The following is a 27,278-nucleotide window of genomic DNA, read 5'->3' on the forward strand; positions in this document are numbered from 1 at the left end:
GGAAACTGAGGTGAAGGGTCCACTTGCAGGGCTGTCCTGGGCCACAAGGGGGTGCCTAGGAGGAGGCCTTTCCTTTACACCTTGCCATGGGATCACCAGCAGTGACCTTCTGCAAATGAGGCTGGTGTTTCCCATGAAGTTCAGACACTTAATTTTCTGGCAAATACCTTTCACCCGGGGAGGTTTTGAAGGCCTGTGTGGATTTTTGTGTGTGTGTCTTTTTTAAAAGTTGCATTGAATGTTTTTCTGTCTCTTTCAGGGGTTGATTGGAATGCCAGGTTCAAAGGGACGCCCAGGAGACCAGGTAAGTCACTTGGCCTTAGGGTGACCAGATAGCAAGTGTGAAAAATCGAGATGGGGGTGGTAATAGGCGCCCATATAAGAAAAAGCCCTGAATATCAGGACTATCCCTGTAAAATTGGGACATCTGGTCACCTTACTTGGCCTGCATAATGGAATTAGCCTCAGTGGCTCTGGTCCCGATATGGCTTTCCTATGTTGCTATGGGGGTTTGATATGCTGTGGACTCGCTGGAAGCTTGATCCGTGGTATCAGAGTTCATACTGGAAGCTACGTATGGTCATTTGGGAAGAAAAATAGAAGGCCACTCTTGTACTCCCTGGACATTTTCTGAGTTTTGGGAGCTTTCTGAACAGACAGAAGGGCTTCTGCCTTCTAAGACCTTGTCTTCAGTAGAAAAAAAAAAAGGTGTGTTCTTACCACATGGTAACTAACATGAGGTAGAATCCTAGTGAATCAAAACCCTGGGGTTAGAAGGGACTCGCAAGGGTCATCTCGTCTAGCCCCCTGCTGAGATGCAGAATTTGTTGTGTCTAAACCATCCAAAAACAAAGCATTTATAGTTGTCACACAAGATCGTTAACCTGTGGTAAGAACACACCTTTTTTCCTTGTTTAGACACATCCTAATTATCGGGAGTTGGATTGTTAAAGATTCCTGAAACATTATCTCCTATCAGGAAGAACAGGGATACTTTTCATTCCCCTTGCATCTGAGTGTCTCGGAGCTCTCCACAAATGTTCAGACATTTGGCCTCCCTTCTGTATACTCCTCCTCCCCCATTTGAGATATAACCCCCATTTTGCAGATGGGGAAACTTCAGTACAGTTCAGCTCAGGTCACACGCAGTGAAAATATAACAGCTGGGAGTAAAACCCAACTCTCCTGCTTCCTCTTCCTGAACTTTATGCTATGTGGACAGATGGCCTTGGGGTTAGTTAGGAAGGATGTTGGAAGTTGGAGCAAGTAAGTCTCTGGATAGAGTTTAACTAGTACTTTAGTCACCAGGGTGCAAGACCGCATGTTTGCTGCTTTTGGACATGGCCTTGGGATCTTTCGGCATACACAAACCAGGGGTAGGCTGTACAGCATTGAGGGGCAATGTACTGACCTGTTACCTTTTGGAGTTCTGATTTCTGGTCCTTCCCTACAGAAGGTCACAGCTCAAAACAGATTGAGTGGCCTCCGCTTAGCTCCTGCTGTACATCACAAAAGATCTGGCCGCAATCAACGTAGCCGGCGCACACTGCTTGAAGCAACAGTAGCAGGACTTGCTTCGTGTCAGCGTTGAGCTTTGTGTGTGGAAGGTTTCCAAGTATCTGCCCATGTCATGCCTCTCCCAAGTCAGAGATAATGGGCTGTCATGTTTTATAAGCACCAAAATCCCAAATTAAGAAGTGTGTGTTTGAGTTGGGGGGGAGGGGGGCGAAGGGCAAGGATCCCAATATAAAGCAGAAGGGAAGTTACTTTATTTGTTAATAGCAATGCAGGTGGTCCCCAAGCAACTAATATTTTCATCAACTCCAAACTATAGGAGGTCTACTGTTGACCTCCTTGCTATACACTCCTCTTCCACCATTTTACAGGGGTGCTAAAGCTTCCTGCAGGGGTCTAAAGTTACCGGAGTATCTGGCATGTAGGGTCACACTGCAGCTTTCTGGTCTGGGTAGAAAGGGACTTCCCTTCTAGCTGTGGAAAGATCATCAAGAATGAACTTTTGAGCAAAACTGGTGAAAGCTTCCTCTCCGATGCTGAATCCAGATCGCTGTGCTCCTCAGCCATGGAAAGCATCACAGTTCGGTTTCCTGAGAAGTTGCACTCTTAACGTGTGCTGTTATTACAGGGTGGCGAAGGCACAGATGGAGTGACAGGGGACATGGGAACCAAAGGAGACAAGGTACAGTACACCCAGTGGCTGGCATTCAGAGGGTAATTTCTGTAGTTTTCCCATTCCTCCCTGCTGTTTAAATGTGGTCATGTAGTCTCAGAGCGTGTTTGAGCTGGTTGTATTGTACTAATAATTAATTACCTTCTCTGCTGGCACTTGAAGAATAAACAATTAGAATCACTAGGAACCTTTATTCTAGCACCCTTCTCGACAGGGCAAGTCTCTGCTCTTGTACACAGCAGCCTCACTATGGGGAGGTTTGTATAAAGAAGATCCCGCCATGCCAGGAAAGTTATCTAGCGGTCACCTGCTGAAATTCTGGACCCCCTTTTTAAACATTCTTATAGGTAGCATTGCCAATGCCAAGTGATCGAAACTCATGAGTCAGGTCCTCCAAAATCATGAGATCAGCTAAAAATCTTTATTTTTGTTTGTGTGTTTGTTTTTGTTTCACGTTGGGTTCTTTTTATTTGACTTCTGGTTCATGAGCCTTTAGGAGTCAGCGTTTTAAGCTTTTCTCCATAGGTATGAGTTCTAGATGCTTACTTCCCTTCCCCCCACCCCCTGGTTTTCTTATTAAATGGAAGCTGTGATTCTCGTGTAATCACATGACTCCAGAAGCTGGGGCTTTAAGCCCCAATATTGTGAGACTTCTTATAAAATCATGAGCGTTCGCAACACTGCATAGAGAGCTAAATTAGCCGTACCCCCATCTGGGAGCCCAGGCCCTCAGTAATGGGGTTAGTGTGGTTCCCTTTGCAATAGAGGGTGGGCCAGATGTGGGAGGGCCACACAGAATGCCCTTCCCAGTACAGAGCTAAGCTTTTCTAGGAGCCCCCTGAATGGAGTGGGAGGGGCATAAGGACGACAGGGAGGGGCCAGAAGATCTGCTGTTGCCCAGGTACTCCTGTCCTTCATCCCCCTCCAACCCGTAGCGTCCTTGGCACTGCAGCTTGGGTCTGGGAGGATTCCTCCCACCATTGCTCTCCTGTGCATCTGCCCAGCCTAGCTAGTCCCCTCTGGTATTGGATTCAGTTCTCATCAGGGGTTCAGTGTTTAATAAGATGCTTGATAGCAATTGAAGTTTGCCTAGCAAAGACATGGCTGCAGGGAAAGGCAAGCTCTAAGATGAGTGTCATGAGCGAGAACTATAAACAGTGCCTCTTGCTCTGCCAGTGCAATCAGATATTCCTTGTCACTGTCTTCTGAGCTTCTTGCTCCCAGCTGGATGAAGAACACGCACCGGCCAGCCCTTTGTACATCTCCTGTTCGCATGAAGCGATTTGCATTTAGTGACATGGAAGCACACCAAGTGTCAGAATAAGGATTATGGAACCTAAAGTGATAATGGCAAAAACCACCCCTGAGCTGGTCCCAGAGAGAACCAGTTGCTCTGTCAAACAAGGGGCCAAACACACAGAGGACAAGATGGGGGGAAATTGCCCAAATGGCCAAAGATGAACTTGACTCAAATAGAAAAGATTCTGTCCTGACTGAGCCTGGAAGACCAGGCTGAGAAGGGCTCTGGCAGAGCCCAGGCAGGGGAATTCCATAGATCCAGCTTTCAAGGTATTTACATGGCCCCATCACCAGAGTGTCAGCACCTCACAGTCACTAATGGAATGGGGTTTCCTTCCTGTGGGATCTGGCAGCCTCATTCCTGTGTACAGGTGGGGAGCTGAGGCCCCGAGTCAATTGATTTGCCCAAGGTCGCACAGGAAACTCTGTGGCTGAGGTGCAATTTGAAGCCAGGTCCCTTGAATCCCAGTCCAGCACCATATCCATTAGAGTGCCCTTCCTGCCCCAGAATTGATCTGTGACCTGAAAATGTCCTGCCCTTGATCCCATCCACAGGGGACTGTTGGCGGGAAGGAAGGGATCACCTGGCTGACCTCAGCTGGCTTGGAAGGACAGAGGAGGGACTCAGATATCTGCGACCTGGTATATTCTCCCTTAGGCCCTTGAAAACAGAAGATTCCCCCACTCCTAATTTCATGGTTAATTGACGCTTTGCCTGCAAAGCAGAGGCCTTGCTGTAAAAGCAATGGCCTATGTGTTTGCTCTAGTGTCCTGTATGTAGAGTGCAGGTTTCATGAGATTCTGGGGGGTCTATATCCTGAAAGAGAACTAACTGGGGAACCGAGCACTGCACCCCAGAACATAGGTGCTAGAACGAGGGGTGCTGGTGTGCCCCCTGGATTGAAGTTGTTTCCATTATATAGAGTTTACAGTTTGGTTCAATGGCTCTTAGCATCCCCACTATTCAAATTGTTCCAGTGCCTCCAGAATAGCATCTCACACAAATCAAACAGAGAATAGTAAGAACATAAGAACAGCCATACTGTGTCAGACCAAAGTGCCATCTAACCCAGTATCCTGTCTTCTGACAGTGGCCAATGCCAGATGCCGCAAAGGGAATGAACAGAGCAGGTAACCGTTAAGTGGTCCATCCTGTCACCCATTCTCAGCTTCTGGCAAACGAGGCTAGGGACACCATCCCTGCCCATCCTGCTAATAGCCATTGATGGACTTATCCGCCATGAATTTATCTAGTTCTTTTTTGAACCCTGTTATAGTCTTGGCCTTCACAACATCCTCTGGCAAAGAGTTCCACAGACTGTGCGTTGTGTGGAAAAAATACTTTTGTTTGTTTTAAACCTGCTGCCTATTCATTTCATTGGGTGACCCCTAGTTCTTGTGTTATGAGAAGGAGCAAATAACACTCCCTTATTTACTTTCTCCACACCATTCGTCATTTTATAGATCTTGATCATATCCCCCCTTAGTCGTCTTTTTACCAAACAGAAAAGTCCCAGTCTTATTAATCTCTCCTCATACGTAAGATGCTCCATGCCACTTCCAGATGTTAAGCCTTGGAACCTCCTCCCATGTAGCAGGGCAGCTGGAGAGAGTGGTACAGGCACGGCAGGATAGCGCAGTAGGTTATGGGGAGGTTTGTGGCTGCTCATCTGGTTTAACTAATGGCCTGTCTACACTAGAGCACTGAATTGCTGCAAGGTTAAACTGAGCTGCAAAGTGTTCCTAGCCCCATTCGTTCCTGCATGTCTAGACGCATTTCCCTGCATCTGACCCTGTTCACCGTATTTCCAGGCCTGGCTCAGGTATGTAGATTGCAACCTACAACAGGGTCAGGGCCTCTTCTTGATTTATTCATGAACTGTGGGCAAAGTGTGTGAATGTATGTGTGTGTGTGTGTGTGTGTGTGTGTGTGTGTGTGTGTGTGTGTGAGAGAGAATATCTCAGCCCTTTTTAAAATGAAAATAAGCACAAATAATTCTTCCCTTTCCCCTTCAACCCAGTTACTGGCCCAATACTAAGTTTTGAGCCCTCGTCTGGATACATCTCTCTGCCAGGGATGCTCTAGGCAATGTCCAGAAGGAGAAGCGACCCCATGAGAAGGAGGGAGATCACCCCATCCCTACTTTCATTTTAGTGGCAGAATTTCAACAAGGATTTCTTAGGAGCTCATGTCACTAGATGAACATTCAGCTGGAGCACCCAATTGCTCTGTTCTCCTCGCACCCCAGGCAGATCTTTTTAATCTGAAAAGGATGTCATTTTTGGTGAGAGAGGCTGGTCCAGTGGCTAGGAGTTGGGCAATCTGGGTGCAGTTCCCTGCTCCTCCACAAACTTCCCTGTGTAACCTTGGGCAAGTCACTTAGTCTCTCTGTACCTCAATTCCTTCTCTGTACAGTGGGAATAACCACATGGCCCTGCTGCACAGGGGTGTTCCGCGAATAAATACATTGAACAGTGTGAGGTGCTCAGATAACACAGTAATTGGGGCCATATACATATCATAGATGGGCGTGTCCTGCTCAGCCCCAAATCTTGGGGCACTCTGATGTGGTGGAGAGGCATGTCTTGTTTGGGCTTCAACCCACTGGTCATGGTAAGAAGACCGGATAGGACGTCGTGTTCCTGAGGAGGACGTTGTCCGGTGGTGTTGACTCTGAATCAGAGGTGGGGGTTAGCTTCCAAGTTCAGAACTGGGTGGGAATAAGAGTTCAGGGTTATTTGAATCCTGGGATTTGGTTGAGGTCTATCTAATTTCCCAGGGCCTGGGCTAGAAGGGACTTGCCAGGAATAAAACACGGGGGGTGGTTGTGGCTGCACAACAAGCTGGATAACAAGAGCCATGTTCTGGTGACCTTGATCATGGTGTGGTCTGAAGGGGAGACCACATCAGAGAAAGGTTTCAGAGTAGCAGCCGTGTTAGTCTGTATTCGCAAAAAGAAAAGGAGTACTTGTGGCACCTTAGAGACTAACAAATTTATTTGAGCATAAGCTTTTGTGAGCTACAGCTCACTTCATGGTGGATCCAAATGCATGATGAAGTGAGCTGTAGCTCACGAAAGCTTATGCTCAAATAAATTTGTTAGTCTCTAAGGGCCACAAGTACATCAGAGAAAGGGCATTTAGGGTTAATTAAGGCTGTTTCCTTTTCCCCTTCCATTCTGCCAAGAATGCAGCATGATGAGATTGAAGAGACCCAAGGATAAAAGAAGAGTGACTATCCAGAGGGGGAGCAAGGAAATGGCTGTCCTGCAGTGTTAGGAGCTGAGACAGTCACGCTAGTTGCTTATTACAAAGACCTCGTCCATTTTCATCTCGGTTCACACCGGTGGAAGGGCAGCAGAAGGTGCAGCCAGGCCCTCATGATGTATTTATGTATTATTGTTTCCAGGGAGAACGTGGGCCACAGGGGATGAAAGGGCCCCCAGGAGTTCGAGGTCAAATGGGTCTGCCGGGGTTTCCTGGACCCAGGGGGCCGACTGGACACCAAGGACCTGACGTAAGGATTCTTTGCTTCTCCAGACACTGTTTATGCATGTTGCAAAGTGGATGCAGCACAACATTCAAGAGAAAATATCTTTTAAGTGGTGTCCCCTCCCCACCTGAAACATACCCGGGAGAGCAGGGCACAGTGTCTGGCTGCTTGGTCAGTGGCTAACGTGCCTACACTTACCATCCATTTACCCTTCCCCATCCTGCAGCTCAGCTGAGAGTATATTGTGCTTTCCCTTTTAGCATTGATCTTCTGGGAGAAGCAGAATTCTTTGGCTGCAATTTATCAGCAGTTCAATGCACTAGTGGTCGAACAATGTGGACAGCAGGTTGATATCAATTGTCCAAACCTGGGCCCTAAGGTACGGCACTGAAATAGCATTTGAGATTCAGTGCATCTTCCTCCAGGGCAATCAGCGGTCATGGTGCTGGTGTGAATTATAGGGACCAAGCAGGTCTCTGATTCCGCATCAGGTCCGATTTCCCAAGCAGCAGGTGGAGAATTGCTCTAGAGGCAGGTGTGTACTTAGAAATCTCATCCCAGCTCTCACTGTGCTGAGACATTGTCCTGTCTTGGTGCAAGCAGGTTGCTGAACATGCTTTCTGCCTCTCAGTGGAAAGGACCCAAACTGGAATCATTGCTGTGCCTTGGATCCAAATGCTTTAGCTTCTCCATTTCCCCACTCCTTTCTCTTGACTGACTGTCTGTAACCCTTGATCCCATCCCACAGTCTTCGGTCTTGCTGGGCATCTCAGCTGCCTTCCTCCTCGCTTCTCTCTCTCCCATTAGATGAAACCCTTGCATTCTGCCCTGCCCAGACTCACTTGTAGCTGACTCTTCCTGAGACAGTTGGTGCAAATATTTCCATGCACTACAGTTCAGAACGTTGCATCTCTCCAACTGACCCAACCTGTTCCTCTTGACAAGCCATGGTCGTGAAAAAGCAATGATGCACGAGCTCCCTCTACTGGTGAAGTGCCATGTGCTTTAAAAACACGTGTACTCTGTTGCCATTTTCATGTTGTCCGACTAATGCAAATGTCACTTTCCATAATGAATGATAAATCTCATCTGCCCTAAGCTGCCTACCCTAGAAGAAATGCCAAAGGGGGTTTATTAACTGTCTCCCTCACTATCGTTACTATCTAACTGCTGTGAGAAGTTGAACATATATCCTATTATTTCTCTCTAATCAAGTTACATCTTACTGGGGAGAAACTTAAAATGAGAAACTAAGGGGTACACATGCACAAATAGAGATCCTACCTTGCCCATAAACCCTGCAAAGAGGTACTTAATCCATTGGCAGTGTGGATTCAGTATAAGATAATGGGCCAGGTAGAAACTAAGGGCCAAATTCTCAGCAGGTGTAAATTGTCACAGCTCCATGGGACTTGACGTCAGTGGAGCTGGACCAGTTTATACTAGCAGAGATTTGATCCTAATTGCCCTGGAATTTTCCCATTGCTGTCTATGTAGCTGATTCTAAATTAGACAATTGAGAGCGCCACTGCCAACGCAGCTTGGTGCAAAATTGTGGCTAAAGGCAGGAGCGCAATAGATTTCCAATGTGTTTTTTTGCAGTGAAATTGCCCTTAATATCCATGTGGGTTCTCGCTGGCTGTTTCTCCAGATCAGACCTGCTTGCCACTTTACACGTATTTTGAGATTGTGCAGTTTGCAGATTGTTCTTTCTAACTGCCAGCCCTTCAAACTGAAGCTGAGATCAGAGGGGTAGCTGTGTTAGTCTGTATTAGCAAAAAAATGAGTCCTTGTGGCACCTTAGAGACTAAAAAATTAATTTGGGCATAAGCTTTCGTGGGTTATAACCCACTTCATCAGATGCACGGAGTGGAAAATACAGTAGGCAGGTATAAATATACAGCACATGAAAAGATGGGAGTTGCCTTACCAAGTGGGGGGTCAGTGCTAACGAGGCTAATTCAATTATGGTGGATGTGTCCCATTTCCAATAGTTGACTGGAATTAATTTTCAAATTTGACACCATCAAATTAGGCCTGAATAAAGACTGGGAGTGGCTGGGTCACTACAAAAAAATAATTTTCCCTCTATTGATACTTACCCCCCTTCTTGTCAACTGTTGGGAATGAGCCATATCCACCATGATTAAATTGGCCTCATTAGCACTGACCCCCCACTTGGTAAGGCAACTCCCATCTTTTCATGTGCTGTATATTTATACCTGCCTACTATATTTTCCACTCTGTGCATCTGATGAAATGGATTATAGCCCACGAAAGCTTATGCCCAAATTAATTTTTTAGTCTCTAAGGTGCCACAAGGACTCCTCGTTGTTTTTGAGATCAGAGAGTGAAGTTGAGCTCTCTCTGGCTCTTCCATCGCTGAAAATAAAGATGCTGCAACTGGAATTTTGTTAACAATTCAGAAGGTAGGAATTGCCAGACCAGCTCAAAGCAGGGCTCATCTAGCTCAGTTGCCTGTCTCTGGTCGGTTACACCTGGCCAGGTGGAACCCTTCTTAGCGTGTGAGACCCGAGAGGGTCAAAGCTCAAGGTGCTGCAAGAAGGAAGCTAATTTAAAAAGCACTTTCTCATGCAATGCAGATTTCAGTGCCAAGTCTCAGGGCGGGGCAGATGCAGCAGGAAGCTGAATATTTTAACATAGAATTAGATCCTTGCTGATCTTTATCTTTGCATGTTCAAAAACACAAGAAAGACAAGAGAAGGGGCTTGTTATTTCCCCTTTGCCTTTCCAGGAGTAAAATAGCATGCTGTCTGAGAATAATGCTGTCTCATTCGGGCGCTGGAGTTTGGCTTCCTATGAGCCCTGATTAGGTATTTACTGTTCAGATTGGATGCATTCTGAGAGAAGGATAACTCAGCAGAAATCATCTCACCACCACACAATGTCTTTCCAGCTTAGTATGCAGCCGGCCCCATCTCAAAATAATATCTGCTTGCAGATAGTAGTTTCTTGCATTTTACTGTGATACGCCCACAGCACCACGCCAGCCATCCTGGCCTTCTGTGTCCCTCGAGGCAGGAGGGGGGCATTATGAGATCTAGACACCAGAATATTGACCCCTTAAAAATCATCTTAATTTAGTTTCTTGGAAACAAAAACAGTTCAATAATTCTGGTGATTTTAGCCCTGCAGCAGTTCCCGCTTCGTTTTTGACCCCAGTCTGTTTTCTTTTCCTACCAAATGAAACACTGAAGGGTTTGTTCTCCATGCCATGCTTGGGAGGGGAAAGTGCTGGACTGCTCTGAAGTGTTTCCCTCTTTGATGAATGGAGGACACAAGGACTGTCTCTTTTTACAGCCTGTCTGTACAGCACCCAGCACCATGATTCTTGATCGATGTCCTAGGCATTACTGCAACACCAGTAATTAATAACCCCATCCCCCCTCTCTCAAGAGTTCTCTTCCCTGCTGGATGGCCTGTGATATTTATGGTGAGACATCTCTTCTCCTGCTGAAGAGCAGGGGACTATGACTGTGGGTAACTCCCTTGTAAAGGGACTTATACATACAGCTTCTCTCTTTGTAAATTATGTAGGTAACTTGCCCTTGAGAGTAGTGTCAGGTGCATCGGCATGTAGTTAGATCGGCAGCATTTCTAAAGATCAGCTGGAGCCTGATCCAATAATATCGAATTCAAATATTGCCTTGTACGCAGCAGATTGTCCCTGACTCATTATAGAAATGATTTTTCCAAAGGTTGTCTGGACTGCCCCTTAATTCTGCTTCTTTGCTCTTTTAGGGGGAGGAAGGACAAATAGGCCCACCTGGCCAGAACAACAGTGAAGGGCCTAAGGTCAGTGTCACCATTATTTCTTCCCCTCCTCTTCATTTTGTTGTGATAAATCCTTTACGTAACGCTCTTCATCTATGGATCTCAGAGTGCTTTAGGGTTTGTCTACACAGCAAAAAAACCAAGACCCATGGCAGCGACCCTCAGAGCCCGGCTCAGCTGGCTTGCGCTGTGGGACTAACAATAACATGTAGATATTTGGGCTCTGAGATCCTGCCCCCTCGCCAGGTTTCAGAACTCAGGCTTCAGACCGAGCCCCGATATCTACACTGCTATTGTTAGCCTCTCAGCATGAGCCCCATCAACCCAAGTCAGTTGACCCGGACTCTGAGACTCACTGCCGCTGGGTTTTTTTGCTGTGTAGATGTAGACTCATTTGCAAATCCAAGCCACTGAATTTCAACTGGGTTTTGATGCCTAACACCAATAGGCTCCTTTCAAGATCCCAGCCTCTATAAAGATGAAGTGCCATCCCCATTTTGCAGCTAGGGAAACTGAAGCATGGAGAAGTGGACTCACAACAGAGCCATACCACCTATTCATGTGCATGACTGTAGAAGGTAGGGGGCATTATAAGCTCTCTTTGGAGCAAGGTTCGGTGTTGTCTGTGCTATAGTGTTTTAGTACATAGCTCCATACTGAGGTGTCTTGTGCTTAAATGGATGCTGCCAGCTTAAAACTCATGTAAAAACAGAACAAATGTCCCATGTTACAAATAACATCCTAAATTATGGAACTGTGGTTGTGGAGCGGGAAATAAAACCTCTGCTACTCTTCCCCAGTTGCTGTACTATAGACACTTCACTACTTTTACTTTTTCTGTATTTGCATTTCACTGTTTCCAATTCTCTCAGCTTGGACAATGACAGTCAGTTTGTTGATTTCACTCTTGTTTCTTGTCATTTTCCACTTTCCATCCTCCTGCACTGTCATAAAGCTGCAATATTTGGGTTTGCCAGCACTGAAAGCAAATGAATGTTTACTTGTTCAAATAAAAGTGTTTTCATTGGGTTGGGGGTTGGAGGTTGTGTGTGTGGTTTTTGTTTTTTTTTCATTCAAGGAAACATTTCTCTTTGGTCTTAGATTTTGTAAGAGCATTTGCATAACTTAAACTCAGGCCATATTTGATCTGACTGAGTCCTTTTATAAAATAATATCTTGTTCTGCTTGTAATATAGCTGGCAGTGGGTCCTTCGCTGTTTCCCAAAGTATAGGGTGTGTCCCCTTTTGCAGGAGTGGAAAGCCCAGAAATACATCTCAATTGCTCTCCACAGTTGCAGCGTTCATTTTCTTGAAAGGAATTGCACTTGGGGCAGCAAACCAAAGCAGCCACCTATGCTGCCGAGCAGTGCTGGCACATGTCTGTCTACCGGGGCTGGGAAGCATGCTCCTCACTGCGGAGTAGACTAGCCAGGGCATGAGGCCAGCTTTAAGGTGGATTTGTTTACACTGGCTTTTTCCCGATACGTCCCTGTTTAGGCAAGCTTTGGGTAGTGAGCACAAAGGAATTGATCATATTTATTCCCACTGAATAAGAGTTCCCTGTTTTCAATATCCTTTGTCCTGTTCAAAGAGAGTTTGAGATGGTATTTAGTCGCCGCTGTTTGTTGGAAAGTCTACTCTGATTCCAGGATGAAATGATAGCAATGGTATCCTGCAGCCCCATCTGTGAATCTGCTTGACAGGTCTCAAGCTGTGAGAATGACTGCGGCCTCCACGTGGTGCATTGCTAAAAAAGGGAAAAACCCTCCTTCCTCAGTGAAGGCAGAGCTGGCGGAGTTATAGGCTACAGAATAAATATGACCAGGAGAGGAGGGGGAAAATACTGGCAATCACCTTCCACCTCTGTGTACCCATCCACCCCTTGCACACACATACTCTCGTTACTGATCAGTGGGCATTGGCATGATAGGAAGTCCCGTGATCCATAGACATCCAGCTGATGGGACCCCAGCGGAGCTGCTGCCCAGCCTGGCACCCCAACTGAACCTCTAAGCAGGGTTTCAGAATATGAAGGGGGTGGGAACCATGCCTTGCACAGGGTGAGGTTTTGGCATGTGTTGGGGGTCTTGCTCCAGCTTGTGTCTGCTGTTCTCAGAAGATTTCTGGGTTCACCTGTGGCCCTGAGCAGACAACACTTTTGGAGACTTCCAGTGAACTGGTAGTTCTCACATTCCCAACCCAGGCTATCTAGGACTCTGCATCCTGGCAGCTTGGGGGTTTCAGTAAGTGGTAAGCACATACAAAAAGTCATGTCTGTCCCCGCCCCTCCACATAACAGTGCTTGCTGGGCCCAGCATCTCTGCCTCCTCAACTTGGGACTGATGTGGCTTTTAATGTAAGCTCTAGCCATTCCCTGAAGCGTAACACATGTTACACCCATTACAGCATCATTTCAGTAGGAAAATCTACATCAAAACCAACATCTCCAGCCTGACCCCAAGCTGTTAGATCCATTGAGTCTAATGGGCTTTGGAAGAAGCCTCTGAAACTATACAGACACATGTCCAGCTCTGTATCTCTAAGATAGACAGGGATGGTGGGGAGTGGGGAAATCAAGCAGTGGTGCCTGAAATGATTTTCCCCTGTGAATTTTTAGGGCAGTCGAGGACCAGATGGCTCGAAGGGAACACCCGGGCCAAGAGGACACAGGGTAACTAACAGAGCCTTTCATTACTTGGAGGTGAACGTTGGGGTCATTATAGGGCTTGAACCCAGCACCTTAAATAGCTCCAAAAATTGCTTTGTGAGCAGCACAGATCATGTAGCATGAGCATAAAGCACACTGCATGAGAAACTGCACTGAAGAGTGGCTGCCTTGGTCCTCACTAGCATTCCAGATCGGACAGCACTTAAGCACGTTCTCAACTTCATGCATAAGTTGAAGTCCTGTTGTTGTCAATGAGACTCAAGTAAGTTGCTTTCCCGAATCAGGATGCTGCAGCTTCTGAATGACTTGAAGGCACAGAGCCACTATGCAGAGATCTACTGTGGAGGTGGCTAAGAGGTGGATAGCAGTGGCAGATAACTATAGCAAGGTCCCTGCACTTGAAAGGACTGCATAAACGACTCCTTGCTAGTCAGGTGGAAATACCGTACGAGAGAGGAGTTTAGATAAAATTGGAGCCATAATTGAAATATAAACCAATTTATATATTTAAAAGCCCTGTAGCTTTTACTGCTCATAGACTTTAAGGTCAGAAGGGACTGTTATGATCGTCTAGTCTGACCTCCTGCACAACGCAGGCCATGGAATCTCACCCACCCACTTCTGTAACAAACCCCTAACCTATGTCTGAGCTACTGAAGTCCTCAAATCATGGCTTAAAGACTTCAAGGTGCAGAGAATCCTCCAGCAAATGACCCATGCCCCACGCTGCAGAGGAAGGCCAAAAAACCCCAGGGCCTCTGCCAATCTTCCCTGGAGTAAAATTCCTTCTCGACCCCAAATATGGTGATCAGCTAAACCCTGAGCTGGCAAAGATCATTCCTGTTGCTAAACTTGCATATTAAGGCTTCCGAATTTGCATCTTGTTTAATGATGGCACAGTCCTTTCTTGTAATATTTGTTTCTTTACAGGGCCGTACGGGCCAGCGTGGGTTGGTTGGAATCCCAGGACCCCCAGTAAGTAGCAGTACACCAATGCTCAGTCTCGAACTCATGCTCTAGAGAAGGGATCAGGACTGGCTGCCCCAGATGCATGGTTCAGCTTTGAAAGCAGAAAGCCTAGATGGGATTCAGAGCTGGCAGATACAAGTGTACCGCTCTCCAAACAGAGGACATTAGTCTGATCTGCTGTTAGTGCGACTCTGCTGATTTGCAGTGCAGATCCTCCCGACTGACGCCAGTGTCCAGACCTTGTGTGTTTAACTAGCTGTGTGCTTAAAAGCGTAGCCGCTATTGCTCGCCTGTGTGAGAGCTTGAAAACAAATAGGCAGCATGCGTGGGAGTATGGCTTCTCATCAAGGGCACAATAGTGTATTTCTCAGCGTAATTAGGCGTCTTAATTGTGCCCTTCACTGTTGATGCTGTAGTTGCAAACATGTGCCTAATTAGGATTTATTGAAAATGTAACACTGTTGTTTTCTGTAGCTCACAAATTAAGGTTGAAAAGAGTTAACAAGGCTTGCTAATCTCTACAGCACACTTTGGACTGGGCTGTTTGCAATCAGCGGTTTTTGTAGTATAGCTCCGGCATGCGACAGTTCTTGTGCACTATGCTTGGGGTTTGGCAGCGATTTGAAAATGTGTTTATGTTCAAATATTCTGTGGGTCATATTCTGCCTTTGGGTACGCCTGTAGGAAGGTCAGAGGTAGGAGAATCAGGATGAGCGTTACTCTATACAAGTTTTACATTGTTAAAATAATAATCATAATTAATAAAAACCCCACCAGAAACACAACTGACTTTTTACCTACTAGCAAGGAATGTAGGAATCGAGACTCTTTTAAGTAGCTTTCAGAGGATCTGTTGTTACACAAGTTTACATCTGACAACCAAGCTATAATTAATAGTTGTGGGGATGGGCAAAAGAGGACAGGGAGGAAAAAATATGGTTAAGGACCTCAACATTTTTCTCTCTGCGGCAGTAAAAATAGGCTTTTATCTGCTACTCGGTTAGAACGTTCGCCAGTGGAGGTGGGAAAGGTCTGTTAGAAACTGTTTGCACATGGTGCTGATTGAGGGCACAGACAAGAGACACGATGCATGTTAATGAGCACAGTGCAGTTATGAACACAATCTTTTCTTGGGAAGGTTTCCAAACCTACCAGTTTGCACCTACAGTTTATTTCTCTTGCACTGGCATCCAGGGAGTTCCAACGGGAATGAAGCCAATGTTGTACTAAGCACTATGCAAACAAATATCAGAAAACACTGCCTGCCCCAGAGAGGTCCCAATCGAGGATTTAGATGACACATAGCAGGTGAATAAACAGTCAGACAGCATGAGGTGGGTACAGGACAAGATAACAGTAGAGACAGATGTGTTTGCATTAATCACGGTTGTCCCGGTAGGTAGAGTTTAGCGCTCACATAGCAAACGAATGTACATATGCAAGAGCCTACTATTCTTCTTCGAGTGCTTGTTCATGTCCATTCCACATTAGGTGTGCGCGCGTTGCGTGCACGAGCATCGGAAACTTTTTCCCTTAGGTGCAGGGCCCCCTGACTGGCACCACTGTGCCGTGCATATATTCCCCTGTCGCCTGACCCCCTCCGGTTCCTTCTTACCCTCTGTGACAGTGTTAGAACAACCTCTCTCTCTCTCTCTCTCTCTCTCTCGTATGAGAGCAGTCCCTTAGCCTTTCTCTTATAGATAGTTATCAGTTAGTTAGCATACACTTTGTTGTGGACACTTAAATGATTAGGTGCTTGGAGGCTTCCAGCACCTGCCCCGGGCTGCGGGGCATGCCGCAGGCCCACGGGTTTAAGGCTTGTGCCACGTGCCGCAAGCCTATGCCAGTTAGTGATCCCCACGGCTCGTGTCTACATTGCCTGGGGAAAGAACATCAAAGTGAGCTGTGCAAGAATTGCAAGGCGTTCAAGCCAAGAACAAAGAAAGAAAGCGACTTTTGTTTAAAGCAGTTGTTGATGGAAGCCGCATTACAGCCACCGGGCCCAAAGCGCCCGACGCTGGCTCCAGCTTCCTTGGTGCATAGTGCCCCGGAGCCGACGGGAGACCCGGGACCAGCTAAACACTGAAAGCTGTCGGCCCCACGGCACCAGACTAGGCCCTGGCAACACTCGTCCTCCCCGGTGCGGCCCACGGCGCAGCCAAAAGGAAGACGTGGACATTCCCCGCATAGGAGTCCGGCGCCTTCCAAGGCCCCAAGCGCCAATAAAAGTGGAAAGGCCGCTGTACCGGCACCGGCAGCTCCAGCACCACTAGTCCCACTGAGCCCAGGCCTAAGTGAGCTCAGTGCGGACAATGGGCTCGAGGACTTAAAGGTGCCAGGCGTGGAGGGCTGATCCACTGAGGTGCCAAAGGACCTCATTGAGCTGTCGGCGACGAGCCCCTTCCCATACAGGGAGAATCCTCCGGCACCCATGCCACGGGTGCCGTCGAGGGGTAAGCTGGCAATGATGTGCCGTTCAAGGACACCGTCCTGGCACCGCTCCCGGAGTTGGTCCCGGTTGAGCTCCGCATCTGCAGACTCTGTTACCTGCAGCTCAGAAGGAAGTTGTGGTATTGGGAGTTGATTGGCGCGAGGAAGTCATGGACAAGGCACATCCCCGGCACCGATTAGACCCTGGCACTGGGAAGAGTCGAGGTGGCCCTTGCCGGGGGACTCCTGCAGGCGCCGGTCCTGGGGATATCGGTACCGGTCTCGCTCCCGTTCCGCTAGGAGCTGCTCGTCGACCTCCCGCCAGCACAGATCATCGGCACCTTCGCGGTCGGCGTCGCTGCAGTCCGGCGCCAACTCCAGCCGTACAGTCACTCGCACCATGCTCCGGACAGCAAGGACCCTCAGACAGCGTGGCACCCCCAACGGGGGCCGCCAGGTCATTGGCCCTTCTGGACTCCTTGGGCTATCAACAGCACCAGGGCGAGCGGGGTCCCGGTCCCCGCACCGACAACGCTGGAAGCCACAGTACCCAGGCCTCCAGCATCCCCCCAGGGTAAACCGGAGAGATCAGCACCGAGTCGAGTGTCGCCCCGAGGTCTCCCACCCCGGTCCAAGATGGAGCCCCCTCCCACGGGAGAAGGGGAGCAGGAGGACCAGCCTGAGGGGGCTGAGCAGCTGCTAACCTCCTTGTCATCCCCGGATGACACGGTGGCGGGAACAGCGGTGTCCGGCCCTCTGCCCATAGACCACAGAGCCCACCAGGAGCTACTGCGTAGGGTCGCCCAGAACTTTGGGCTGCAGGCCGAGGAGACGGTTGAGCAGGAGGACCCCATGGTGGACATTTTGAGCCCCGAAGGTCCATCTAGAATAGCGCTCCCACTCATTAAGACCATCCAATCAAATTATAAGACTATATGGCAGACCCCGGCCCCCAGTGCTCCAACAGCCAAGGGTGTGGAGCGCAAGTACTTCGCTCCATGAAAGGGCTACAAATTTCTATTTTGCCACCCAAGTCCGTGCTCCCTGGTGGTCTTGGTGGTGAACGAAAAGGAGCGCCATGGTCAACAGGCCCCGGCACCTAAGGCCAAGGAGGCAAAACGCCTGGACCTTTTTGACAGAAAGGTGTACTCATCAGGGGGCCTTCAGTTGAGGATTGCGAACCAGCAGGCCATCCTCAACAGGCATAATTTTAACTCCTGGGCAGCGGTGGGGAAGTTTAAGGACAACTTCCAAGGTTCCCAATAGGAGTTTACGGCCCTGGTGGATGAGGGCAAGACAGCGGCTAAGACCTCTCTCCAGGTCTCCTTGGATTCAGCAGATGCAGCGGCCTGAACAATTGCGGGTGTTCATGAAGTGCATGGCGGCGGTGGCGGCCTACTTACGGAGGCAGAGAATTTCTTCTTACGGAGCACCTCGACAATTGGCTCCTGATGGGTCAATCCAAAGTGATCTCGATTCGATCTCCCAGGGATGCGAAAAGAGTGGCGAAATACCTCAGCAGGTCATATCGCATGCACAAGTGGATGCTCAGAGCGGATGTCGTACTTTCGCTCTTCCACGGGTTGGGGTTTCCCGAGTAGACCTGTTTGCCACCAGGGACAATGTCCAGTGCTCACGGTTCTGCTCATTCCAGGGCCACAGCCTGGGCTCAGTCGCAGACACGTTTGCGATCCCGTAGGAAGGGGGCTCGTTTTATGCGTTTCCCCCGCTCCCCTTGGTACACAAGATCCTGCTCAAGGTACGCAGGGACAGGGCGGCAGTGGTCCTCATCACCCCGGCATGGCCCCGCCAGCACTGGTACACAACACTCCTAGAGCTGTCGGTGGAGTCCCCAGTAGTCCTGCCCCTACACTGGGACCTCATCACACAGGACAGTGGGTGGCTTCTCCACCCCGACCCACAATCACTACACTTGACGGCATGGAAGCTCTGTGGCTAAACGCCTTGGAGAGCCAGTGCTCCCTTCCTGTGCAGCAGATATTGCTTGGCAGTAGGAAACCTTCTACCAGGGCTACCTATATGGCCAAGTGGAAAAGGTTCTCCTGTTGGTGTGGGCCCCGGCAAGTGCAGCTGTGCCAGGCCCCGGGGCAAGCCATTCTCAAGTATCTCCTGCACCTCAAGCAGCAGGGGCTGGCCCCATCCTCACTTGGAGTGCACCTGGCGGCCAACTCCACCTTCCATCCGGGGTTTTCAGGGGGCTCGGTGTTTTCCCACCCAATGGTGGGAAGGTTCCTTAAAGGATTGGAGAGGATGTTTCCGTACTCACGCCCCCCAGTCCCTCCTTGGAACCTTAACTTGGTCCTCTCTAAACTCATGGGGCCCCCTTTTGAGCCCCTCACTACCTGCTCCCTCCTCCACCTTTCCTGGAAGGTGGCATTTCTAGTGGCTATTACCTCAGCCAGTAGGGTGTCCGAGCTGAGGGCTCTCACCTCTGAGCCACCATATACAGTGTTTCACAAGGATAAAGTGCAGCTCCGATCGCACCCCAAGTTCCTCCCTAAGGTGGTCTCGCAATTCCATTTGGGCCAGGACATTTGTCTGCCGGTGTTTTTTCCAGAACCCCATACGGACCCGAGTCACCGCAGCCTACACACCCTGGATGTCTGTCGAGTGCTGGCGTTCTATTTGGAGCGCACCAAACCCTTTCGTAAATCTGCGCAGCTGTTCATGGCCGTAGCCGAGAGGATGAAAGGCCTCCTGGTGTCGACGCAGCGCATCTCGTCTTGGATAACAAGCTACATCCAGGAGTGCTATGAGCTCGCAGGTGTTCCGGCCCCGGTGGTCATGGCCCACTTGACCAGGGCGCAAGCGACTTCCACTGATTTCCTAGCATAGGTCCTGATCCAGGAGATCTGCAGAGCAGCCACCTGGTCCTCGGTGCACACCTTCACGACCCACTAGGCGGTCAATCAGCAGGTCAAAGAGGATGCAGCAGTTGGCAGAGCGGTCCTCCAATCAGTTGTTCCATGATTCCTACCCTCCTCCAGAGGTAAGCTTGTGATTCACCTAATGTGGAATGGACGTGAACAAGCACTCGAAGAAAAAACGTTTACTTACCTTCTTGTAACTGTTGTTCTTCAAGATGTGTTGTTCACGTCCATTCCATCACCCACCCTCCTACCCCTCTGTTGGAGTCGCCAGCAAGAAGGAAACAGAGGGGGTCAGGCAGCAGGGGTATTTATGCACGGCGCAGTGACGCCAGTCAAGGGGCCCCAACGGGAGCCGCTAAGGGAAAAAGTTTCTGATGCTTATGCACGCAATGTGCGCACACCTAATGTGGAATGGACATGAACAACGCATCTTGAAGAACAACAGTTACGAGAAGATAAGTAACCGTTTTTTTCCCATTTGTTTAAATTGCTCTTATGAAAATATTTGTGTTTACTTTGCTTATATAGTCGCACATAACGGTGTCCTTTAAAAGCTTCTTTTGCCGTCTATATTTTCAGCATTTAAAATCTGAGCACCTATTTTAATTCATATGCTTATCCAAGGTAAAAATCTCCTTTACAGGGCTTACGAGGCATTCCTGGAATAGCAGGCCCAGAAGGAAAGCCTGGTACACAGGTTCCCATTCTATACTATATACTTAAATATTCTTCATTATGTTGTAATTGCCATGCTGGCTATAGGGGCCAGGGCTGCAGGTGAAAGCTGCTGTATTACTGCATTTTATGTTAACTCCGATATTCGTTGGTTCCAGTGTTGGTTTGTCTCTGATAAATTTGGTAAGTCTCTTATAAACGTACCCCTAAAAGCAGGGAGATCAATCCGAACCGAACCACAGAACCAAACTCCCTCAGGCTTGGGGACTTTCGGAGCTGGATCCAAACTTTGTAGTCTAGGCCCATCTTTGTATGGCAGTGAGGGTTTTACAGCACAGGCTTGGGGCTGGCATGATTCATGCTCCTCATTCCCCACTTGCACCAAACCTCCAGCTCCTCTCCAGTATTTCTGTTCTCTCCCCAGCTCTGCCCATTCATTTCTGTCACCCGCAGCTCACTCCACCCTCTGTGTTTTCATAGAAATGCCAGTTCTGTGCCCAGAAATAGCTCTGCCAATGACCCTCAACCCTCACTCCTAGCACACTGGACCCTGTTGTTTCAGTCCTGAGCCCTTCACGCAGAGGCGCTGCATAGAACCAAACTGCATAGTGATGTGCTGGGAACAGACATTTATTAAGAGCTAGGATGAGATCCCGAAACTCCTTGCTTCTGATCTAGGGTTGCCAACTTTCTAATTGCACAAAACAGAACACCCTTGCCCTACCCCCACCCCGAGACCCGGCCCCCTGTCCCGAGGCTCCACCTTTCTCCAAGGCCCTTCCCCCAACTCACTCCAGCCCCCCTCCCTCCATCGCTTGCTCTCCCCCAACACTCACTTTCACTAGTCTGGGGCAGAGGGTTGGGGTTTGGGAGGGGGTGAGGGCTCCAGCTGGGGGTGCAGGCTCTGGGGCGGGGCCAGAAATGAGGGGTTCAGGATGTGGGGGGGGCTCTGGGCTGGGGCAGGAGGGGGTGAGGGATCCAGATGGGGGTGTGGGCTCTGGGGTGGGGCTGGGGATGAGGGGTTTGGGGAGCAGCAGGGGGCTCTGGGCTGGGGCCAAGGGTTGGGGGTGCAAGTGGTGGTGCGGGCTCTGGGAGGGAGTTAGGGTGCAGGAGGAGGTTCCGAGCTGGGGCAAGGGGTTCATGGTGCGGGCTCCAGCCGAGCAGCGCTTACCTCAGGCTGCTCCCGGTCAGTGGTGCAGCAGGGCTAAGGCAGGCTCCTTGCTTACCCTGGCTCTGCAACGCTCCCAGAAGCGGCTAGATGGAGGTGCAGCCAGGCAGCTCCATGCCTGGAGACGACGCCCCTGCCGCTCCCATTGGCTGCAGTTCCCAGCCAATGGGAGCTGCGAAGCCGGGGGAGGGGCAGTATGCCGAGCTTTCCTGATCACCCCTGGGCCTAGGGGCTGGGCATGCTGGCTACTTCCAGGGAGTTGCACAGAGCCAAGGCAGACAAGGAGCCTGCCTTAGCCCCGCTGCACTACCGACCGGACTATTAACGGCCCGGTCATCGGTGCTTTTTGATCCAGCATTCTGGTTGAAAGCTGGACGCCTGGCAACCCTATTCTGGTCTAACCTTTAATAGGAATGAGCTGTCAGGTTTACACGTGATTCCAGCTTGTATCACTAGAGCACTTCCCTTACAGGGAAAGCTGAGCTTATGTGCAAATCCATGTTCATAGAATACAGTGCTGGGCAGGAGGTGGGGGAAGGTTTGTGATCTCTCTTGGTCTTATCTGTCTAACTTATCCTGCAGGGTGCATCAGGTGCCATGGGGAGCCCGGGCAGAAAGGGACCAGCTGTGAGTAGACTTCCTTGTATGTTTGTTTTTAAATTCTTCCAGTCCTTCGAGCCACATCAGCATGACAATAATACCTAGCTCTTGTATGCAGGTGTTTGTCCGTAGATCTCAAAGTGCTTCACAATCTTTAATGTACTTATCCTCACACACCCCTGTGAGGCAGAGCAGGGCTATTATCTCCATTGCACAGATGGGAAACTCGGGCACCAAAAGACTAAGTGACTTACCCAAGATCACACCCAAAGTCTGTGGCAGAGCAAGGAATTGAACTTGAGTCTATCAAGTCCTAGGCTAGTTCCCTAATGATAGTGGCTCCCTGAGAAAAGATTAAGTCCAGCCTTGGTTCAACTAATCAGTCAGCCTTGCCTTCCTGGGTGTGACCTCTGAGTGTAAAGAGGGTCCTGCCCTGTATTCAGATCAAGGGTTTTGATTAGAGATAGGGGTTTGTCACTTAAGACCCTGCAACACCCTTGTTAATGTTGACAAAATCCTACTGCAAGCAAACCTGCTGTGGGGTCTTATTACCTTCCAACACAAACTTTCCATGTTCGATTGTCAGCTAATAACAACCCAGTTCAGTGGTACAAGATTTAACCTAGAATGCTTGAGAGCTGACGTATCACAAGCCTCCCCTCTTAGGGCTGAGATACAACAGCACCCTTCAGCCTCAGGTGCTGCCTTATAGCTGCTTTCGCTTTCTTAACCCCCTCTCCCCACCTGACCCTGTCCAGCTCTCTGAAATGCAGGTGAACTGCTACCAGTCACCTCAAAAACACTTCTTTCCGGACACTGCCTGAGAGAGGCCCTTGGAGTGCATTGTAATGGGTGCATCTCTTTCTTTGGATGGCAGGAGGTAGAATGAGGATTTCTGTTGCCAAGTAATGTGCAGTCCCCACCTGCTTATCTGTGCAGAGATGAGCAAGGGAGGAGAGGCTGCAAAAGTTGCCCCTTTCAGAAAAAAGGTGTGGCTATTTCTAAGACACATTTGGTGCCGTTGGGTTATCAAAAACAGACCTGAGATGGGACCAATTGGAGCCAGCAGCTAGAGCTGGGCGGGAATCAGATTTTCCATTTTGTGGGAAATTCTGCCGTTTTGAAATTTCTTTTTCTGATTCAAAATGGAACAAAGACCCCCAAAAAAATTTTAAAAAATCCCACAAAATGAAATTTCAAAAACCAGTTTGCTTCAGATTGATCAAAAATTTTCATTTGGATAAAAATCACAAAGTTTTTGTTCCAAATTTGACTTTTTGAACTTGAAATTATATAATACACAATTTTTTTTTTTTTTTTACAAATGAAACTAAAGTCGTTTTGAAATGGAAACGTTCCGTGCTGCGAAGGCGGAAGTGTTCTGTTCCAACCTTACTGGAATGCTCTGTTCCAGGCTAATTTTTTTTAATGAACTTTCATTGGTGACCAATCCACAGACACACAAGAGCCAAGTATTATAGAAGACTGTTCCAGGAAAGCATGTGGCTATGAGCACATACAGCTTACCAGGAGCACCAGCATTGGTCCTGTGGCAGGCTGCACCCCTCTTTGGCAGGCCATAACCCTGTGTGTCTCCCTTACCAGTAACACTTCCCTCCAACTTTCAGCACCTGTGTTTTGATCTTTTGCTGTTCTCTCCAGGGTGCTGGTGGCTTACCAGGTGACAGAGGGCATAATGGACCTCCTGGACCAATAGTAAGGAGCATCTTCATTCTACGGTAGTTTGTCTGTTGCGTTAGTCTTCCCAGCACTAAGGCAGAAAGTCAGCTGCTTTTCTGTGTACCCTGGGAGGGGGGTGAATGGTAGATAGGGGCTGAATTCCCTTACCAGCCATCATCAATATGTTGTTGTTCTCTCACTAGGAACAGGTGGGAGGATCCAACCCCGTTAAGCAGAGGTTCCCAATTTTTTCTTATTGTGTGCCCCCTTCCACATCTACAGCTGCCTGCGTACCCCTACCCTTCTCATCACTGATACTCTGTGTTCTTTTCTTAACACTACCTGTCTTTAGTCATCTGCCCATATTTCACTGTTGCGTACAGATATAGTTATCGTGTGACATATACAACTGGGGGGAAAACAAAACAAAACCCTGGCTAAGTTCTGGGCTCAGTTAGACTGGACAGTTGCCAAGTAACTGAATCTGGGCTCTGTACCTCAGCATCTCTGTGTGTCTGTGTTCTCACTGCTACACCCTGCTACACCCAGAAGTAAAGTAACTACTGTATTTCATATAACAAACTCCCAGAGTTTTAAAGCTTCGTCTGAGTAGTCTATTATGAAAATGCAATAAATAAAATAATTAATAAATCCATCTTTATGCAGTTTCTCCTGCTTACCCGCGAGAGATGTCTCTCATACCCTCTGTAGGGGTATGTGTGCCACGGATTGGGAACCGCTCCTACAGAGTACTCTTAAAGGGCTTGACCCAATACCTGCTAAAATCCATGAAAAGCCCCAATTGGCAGAAGTGGGTGTTGGCTCATGCCTTAAATGGAGAGGAGAAGAAAGCTGCCCGAGAGACACCTCAGGAAGGAGGCGCTTCTCTTTCCTTAATGTTTTTTCATGGGTGGTGTGCAATGGTTATGTTACTCCCTGGGCTTACATACAGTAAATAAGGCTGGTTTGGGGAATCTGATCACTGAACTTCTATGATGAAAACGCATCTATAGTGAGTCTGTACAAACCTCCCTTAGGTGCCTGCAGATAGAAAAGTCTAATGGAAATCCAGAGACAGTGCCCATTTAGCAGTGCTATGCCAGAGAGTAAATAACATGGGACCTGCTGCTGGAGCAGCCTGTAACAGAGAGCTGGCAGTAAGCCGTAGAACAGTTGCATTGTGAAGTAGCACTTGGTCTTGTGGCCCCCAGATGATGTAACCACTAGGGGTGTCATGATCACGTGCGCCTGAGCAGGCTTCAGAGTCCATCCAGGACAGTGCACACACATGAATGCACAGAATATCCATATACAGCTGCCAGGGCCCAAAGGCACCCAGATCTACTTACTTCCTCAGTCAATAAGGTGACTATCTTGCACCATCCCCAGAGAATCCATTATCTGCTATACTGCTGCGCAGGGCACCAGGTATAATGAAGACAGTGCCCTGTGAGTACCACCCAGCGTGCCAGGTCCAGTCTCTCTGCAGTGCCAGCTTTGGGCTACTGGTGATCAAGGGCTACTGAACATAGCCAGACAGGAGCTGCAGCAACTATCCACAGAGGCAGAGTTAATGCATCACAATCAAATATTAACTAGATTGCCATGCTCAGCTAAGTGAGCAATGAGTGCCAAGGCCTGAAATTGCCTTATAAGGTGACTCCGTTAATGACACCTCTCTCCAAATGTTATTTTAAGGCCCCTCCAGGAAAACCAGGACCAGATGGAGACCCAGGTTCACCAGGGCCAAAGGTAAGAGCCACTAATGAGATGGTGTATGTGTGTGGGGTGATGGAACTCCATGGAGCCATTTCATGTAGCCTGGTCTTAATGACAAAAGGCTTCACTTAGTTGGTGTTTTGGAATGTTCCTCTGGGATCGGCTCTGTGGTAGCATCTCTTCAGAGGCACCACGGTGCCACAGAGAGATCAGTGTGAGGCTGGGTGGGTCCCTTATTTTGAACTGCTTCACGAAGTGGATAGCTACAGAAGCGTGCTTTTCAATGACACACTGAAACATTAGACATGTTGTCCAGACTTCAGGGGAAAAGGGCTCATTACATATTAGCTGGATATCTCCACAGTTCAGCTCAGGCCCCATGAGGGACAACCGGTTGTAAAAGGGCCTCTAAATTTACCTTTATGTATTTTCTTTTATCTCCCAATATGCATGGGCACAGTGCCCTGTGTCCCAGCTGCCTCAGGCCATGTGGCCTCTTGAATTACCTGTCTTGGCTCTCTGCAGAGAGAAGAAGCTCTGCCGTTTTCCCCTTCCCATCTGCAACACTGATCCTTTGCCACCATATGCAGCAAGTGAAGCAGTCTGTGTTGCTAGCCTTGGTTTCCCCAGACAGCCCAACATTGCACCTGGCTGAACACTGGAGCTGGGTGGCAGGTTTTGGACAACTTTTTTTTTTTTTTTGGAGGAAAGATGCAGAGTTGGGTCGACCAAAACACTGCGCGAATCCATGTCAAACTCACCAAATTGTTTCAGTCAGAAAAAAAATCAAAACCAGCTGTTTCGAGTTTAACATCAATGCTATTAAATTCAAGAAAGAAACAGAAATGGTTAAAAACCCCTCACGTTAAATGAAACGCTTTGTTCAACCCAAAACAATTGTTGGGGGGTGGAGTGTAGTGGCCAAACCAAAGAATCAGATATTGGTACAACTCTATAACTTGTCATTTTGGAGCCCGACTCCGAACATCCACAGTCCTCACTGAAGCCAACAGGAGTTGCAAGTGCTCAGCATCTTTTAGGATTAGACCCATAAAGGACAATGTCTGCTTGGATGAGCTTTTAGCTGCTGAGGTCTATGCACCCTAGTTCTTGGTCATCTTTTACTGCTCTTTCTATGCTGATGTTGGCACCAGAACTGGTTGCCTGTATTGAAGCCAGTCTTGCTGCATTTGTTACATTTTTATTTCTTTCCTGGCAGGGGCTGCCTGGTAAACTTGGCTTGGAAGGACTGCAAGGACCTGTCGGGATGTATGTAAGTGATACCCGTCTGTTCCCAGTGCAAAATGAGGCCTAGCAACAAGCAGGCAGCTGTTTGAGAACATATGGGGCAGAGGCAGAGAGAGGGTGAGCTTGGAAAAAATAGCTGCCCGGAAGGGAGGCACAGAGGAACCTGGCACCTCTGACGTTCAGTGTAAGGGGCTTTTACAGAATTACAGGCCCAGCCCAGCTGTGCACCATTGGCTAAATTGGCTAAATAAATAAGCTGAATGGGCACTGTCGCCCTGCTGAGCCCCTCTTCACCCCAGCCGTGTGCTATTTGAATAAGCAGAATGTTACTCAGGACTAGCACATCCCATTCTGGCGGCAGGAGGGGTGTGGTCTAGTTTTTGAGTGACCATTTTCAGTGCTCTCATGAGATTCTCCTAATCCAGTGGGAAGGGGGCAGGGTTAAATGTCTGACG

At 48.6% G+C, this 27,278-nt stretch overlaps 1 protein-coding gene across 3 annotated transcripts in view; it reads left to right on the plus strand.

Annotated features, from left to right (window-relative positions):
• The window catches only part of COL27A1 (collagen type XXVII alpha 1 chain), a 256,258-nt gene that overhangs the window by 186,078 nt on the left and 42,902 nt on the right, over positions 1-27,278 (plus strand). For 2 of the 3 annotated variants that reach the window (XM_038374879.2, XM_038374877.2), the window contains 11 exons: positions 260-304; positions 2,144-2,197; positions 6,897-7,004; positions 10,743-10,796; positions 13,393-13,446; positions 14,374-14,418; positions 20,377-20,430; positions 22,159-22,203; positions 23,839-23,892; positions 25,555-25,608; positions 26,795-26,848. In XM_038374879.2, coding sequence (XP_038230807.1) covers positions 260-304; positions 2,144-2,197; positions 6,897-7,004; positions 10,743-10,796; positions 13,393-13,446; positions 14,374-14,418; positions 20,377-20,430; positions 22,159-22,203; positions 23,839-23,892; positions 25,555-25,608; positions 26,795-26,848 — 621 coding nt within the window. The remainder of the gene's footprint in view (positions 1-259; positions 305-2,143; positions 2,198-6,896; positions 7,005-10,742; positions 10,797-13,392; positions 13,447-14,373; positions 14,419-20,376; positions 20,431-22,158; positions 22,204-23,838; positions 23,893-25,554; positions 25,609-26,794; positions 26,849-27,278) is intronic. The other variant, XM_043498970.1, reaches the window with a different exon arrangement.

Source organism: Dermochelys coriacea, chromosome 16, assembly GCF_009764565.3.
Source record: "Dermochelys coriacea isolate rDerCor1 chromosome 16, rDerCor1.pri.v4, whole genome shotgun sequence".
In the NCBI taxonomy this organism is placed as follows: domain Eukaryota; kingdom Metazoa; phylum Chordata; order Testudines; family Dermochelyidae; genus Dermochelys; species Dermochelys coriacea.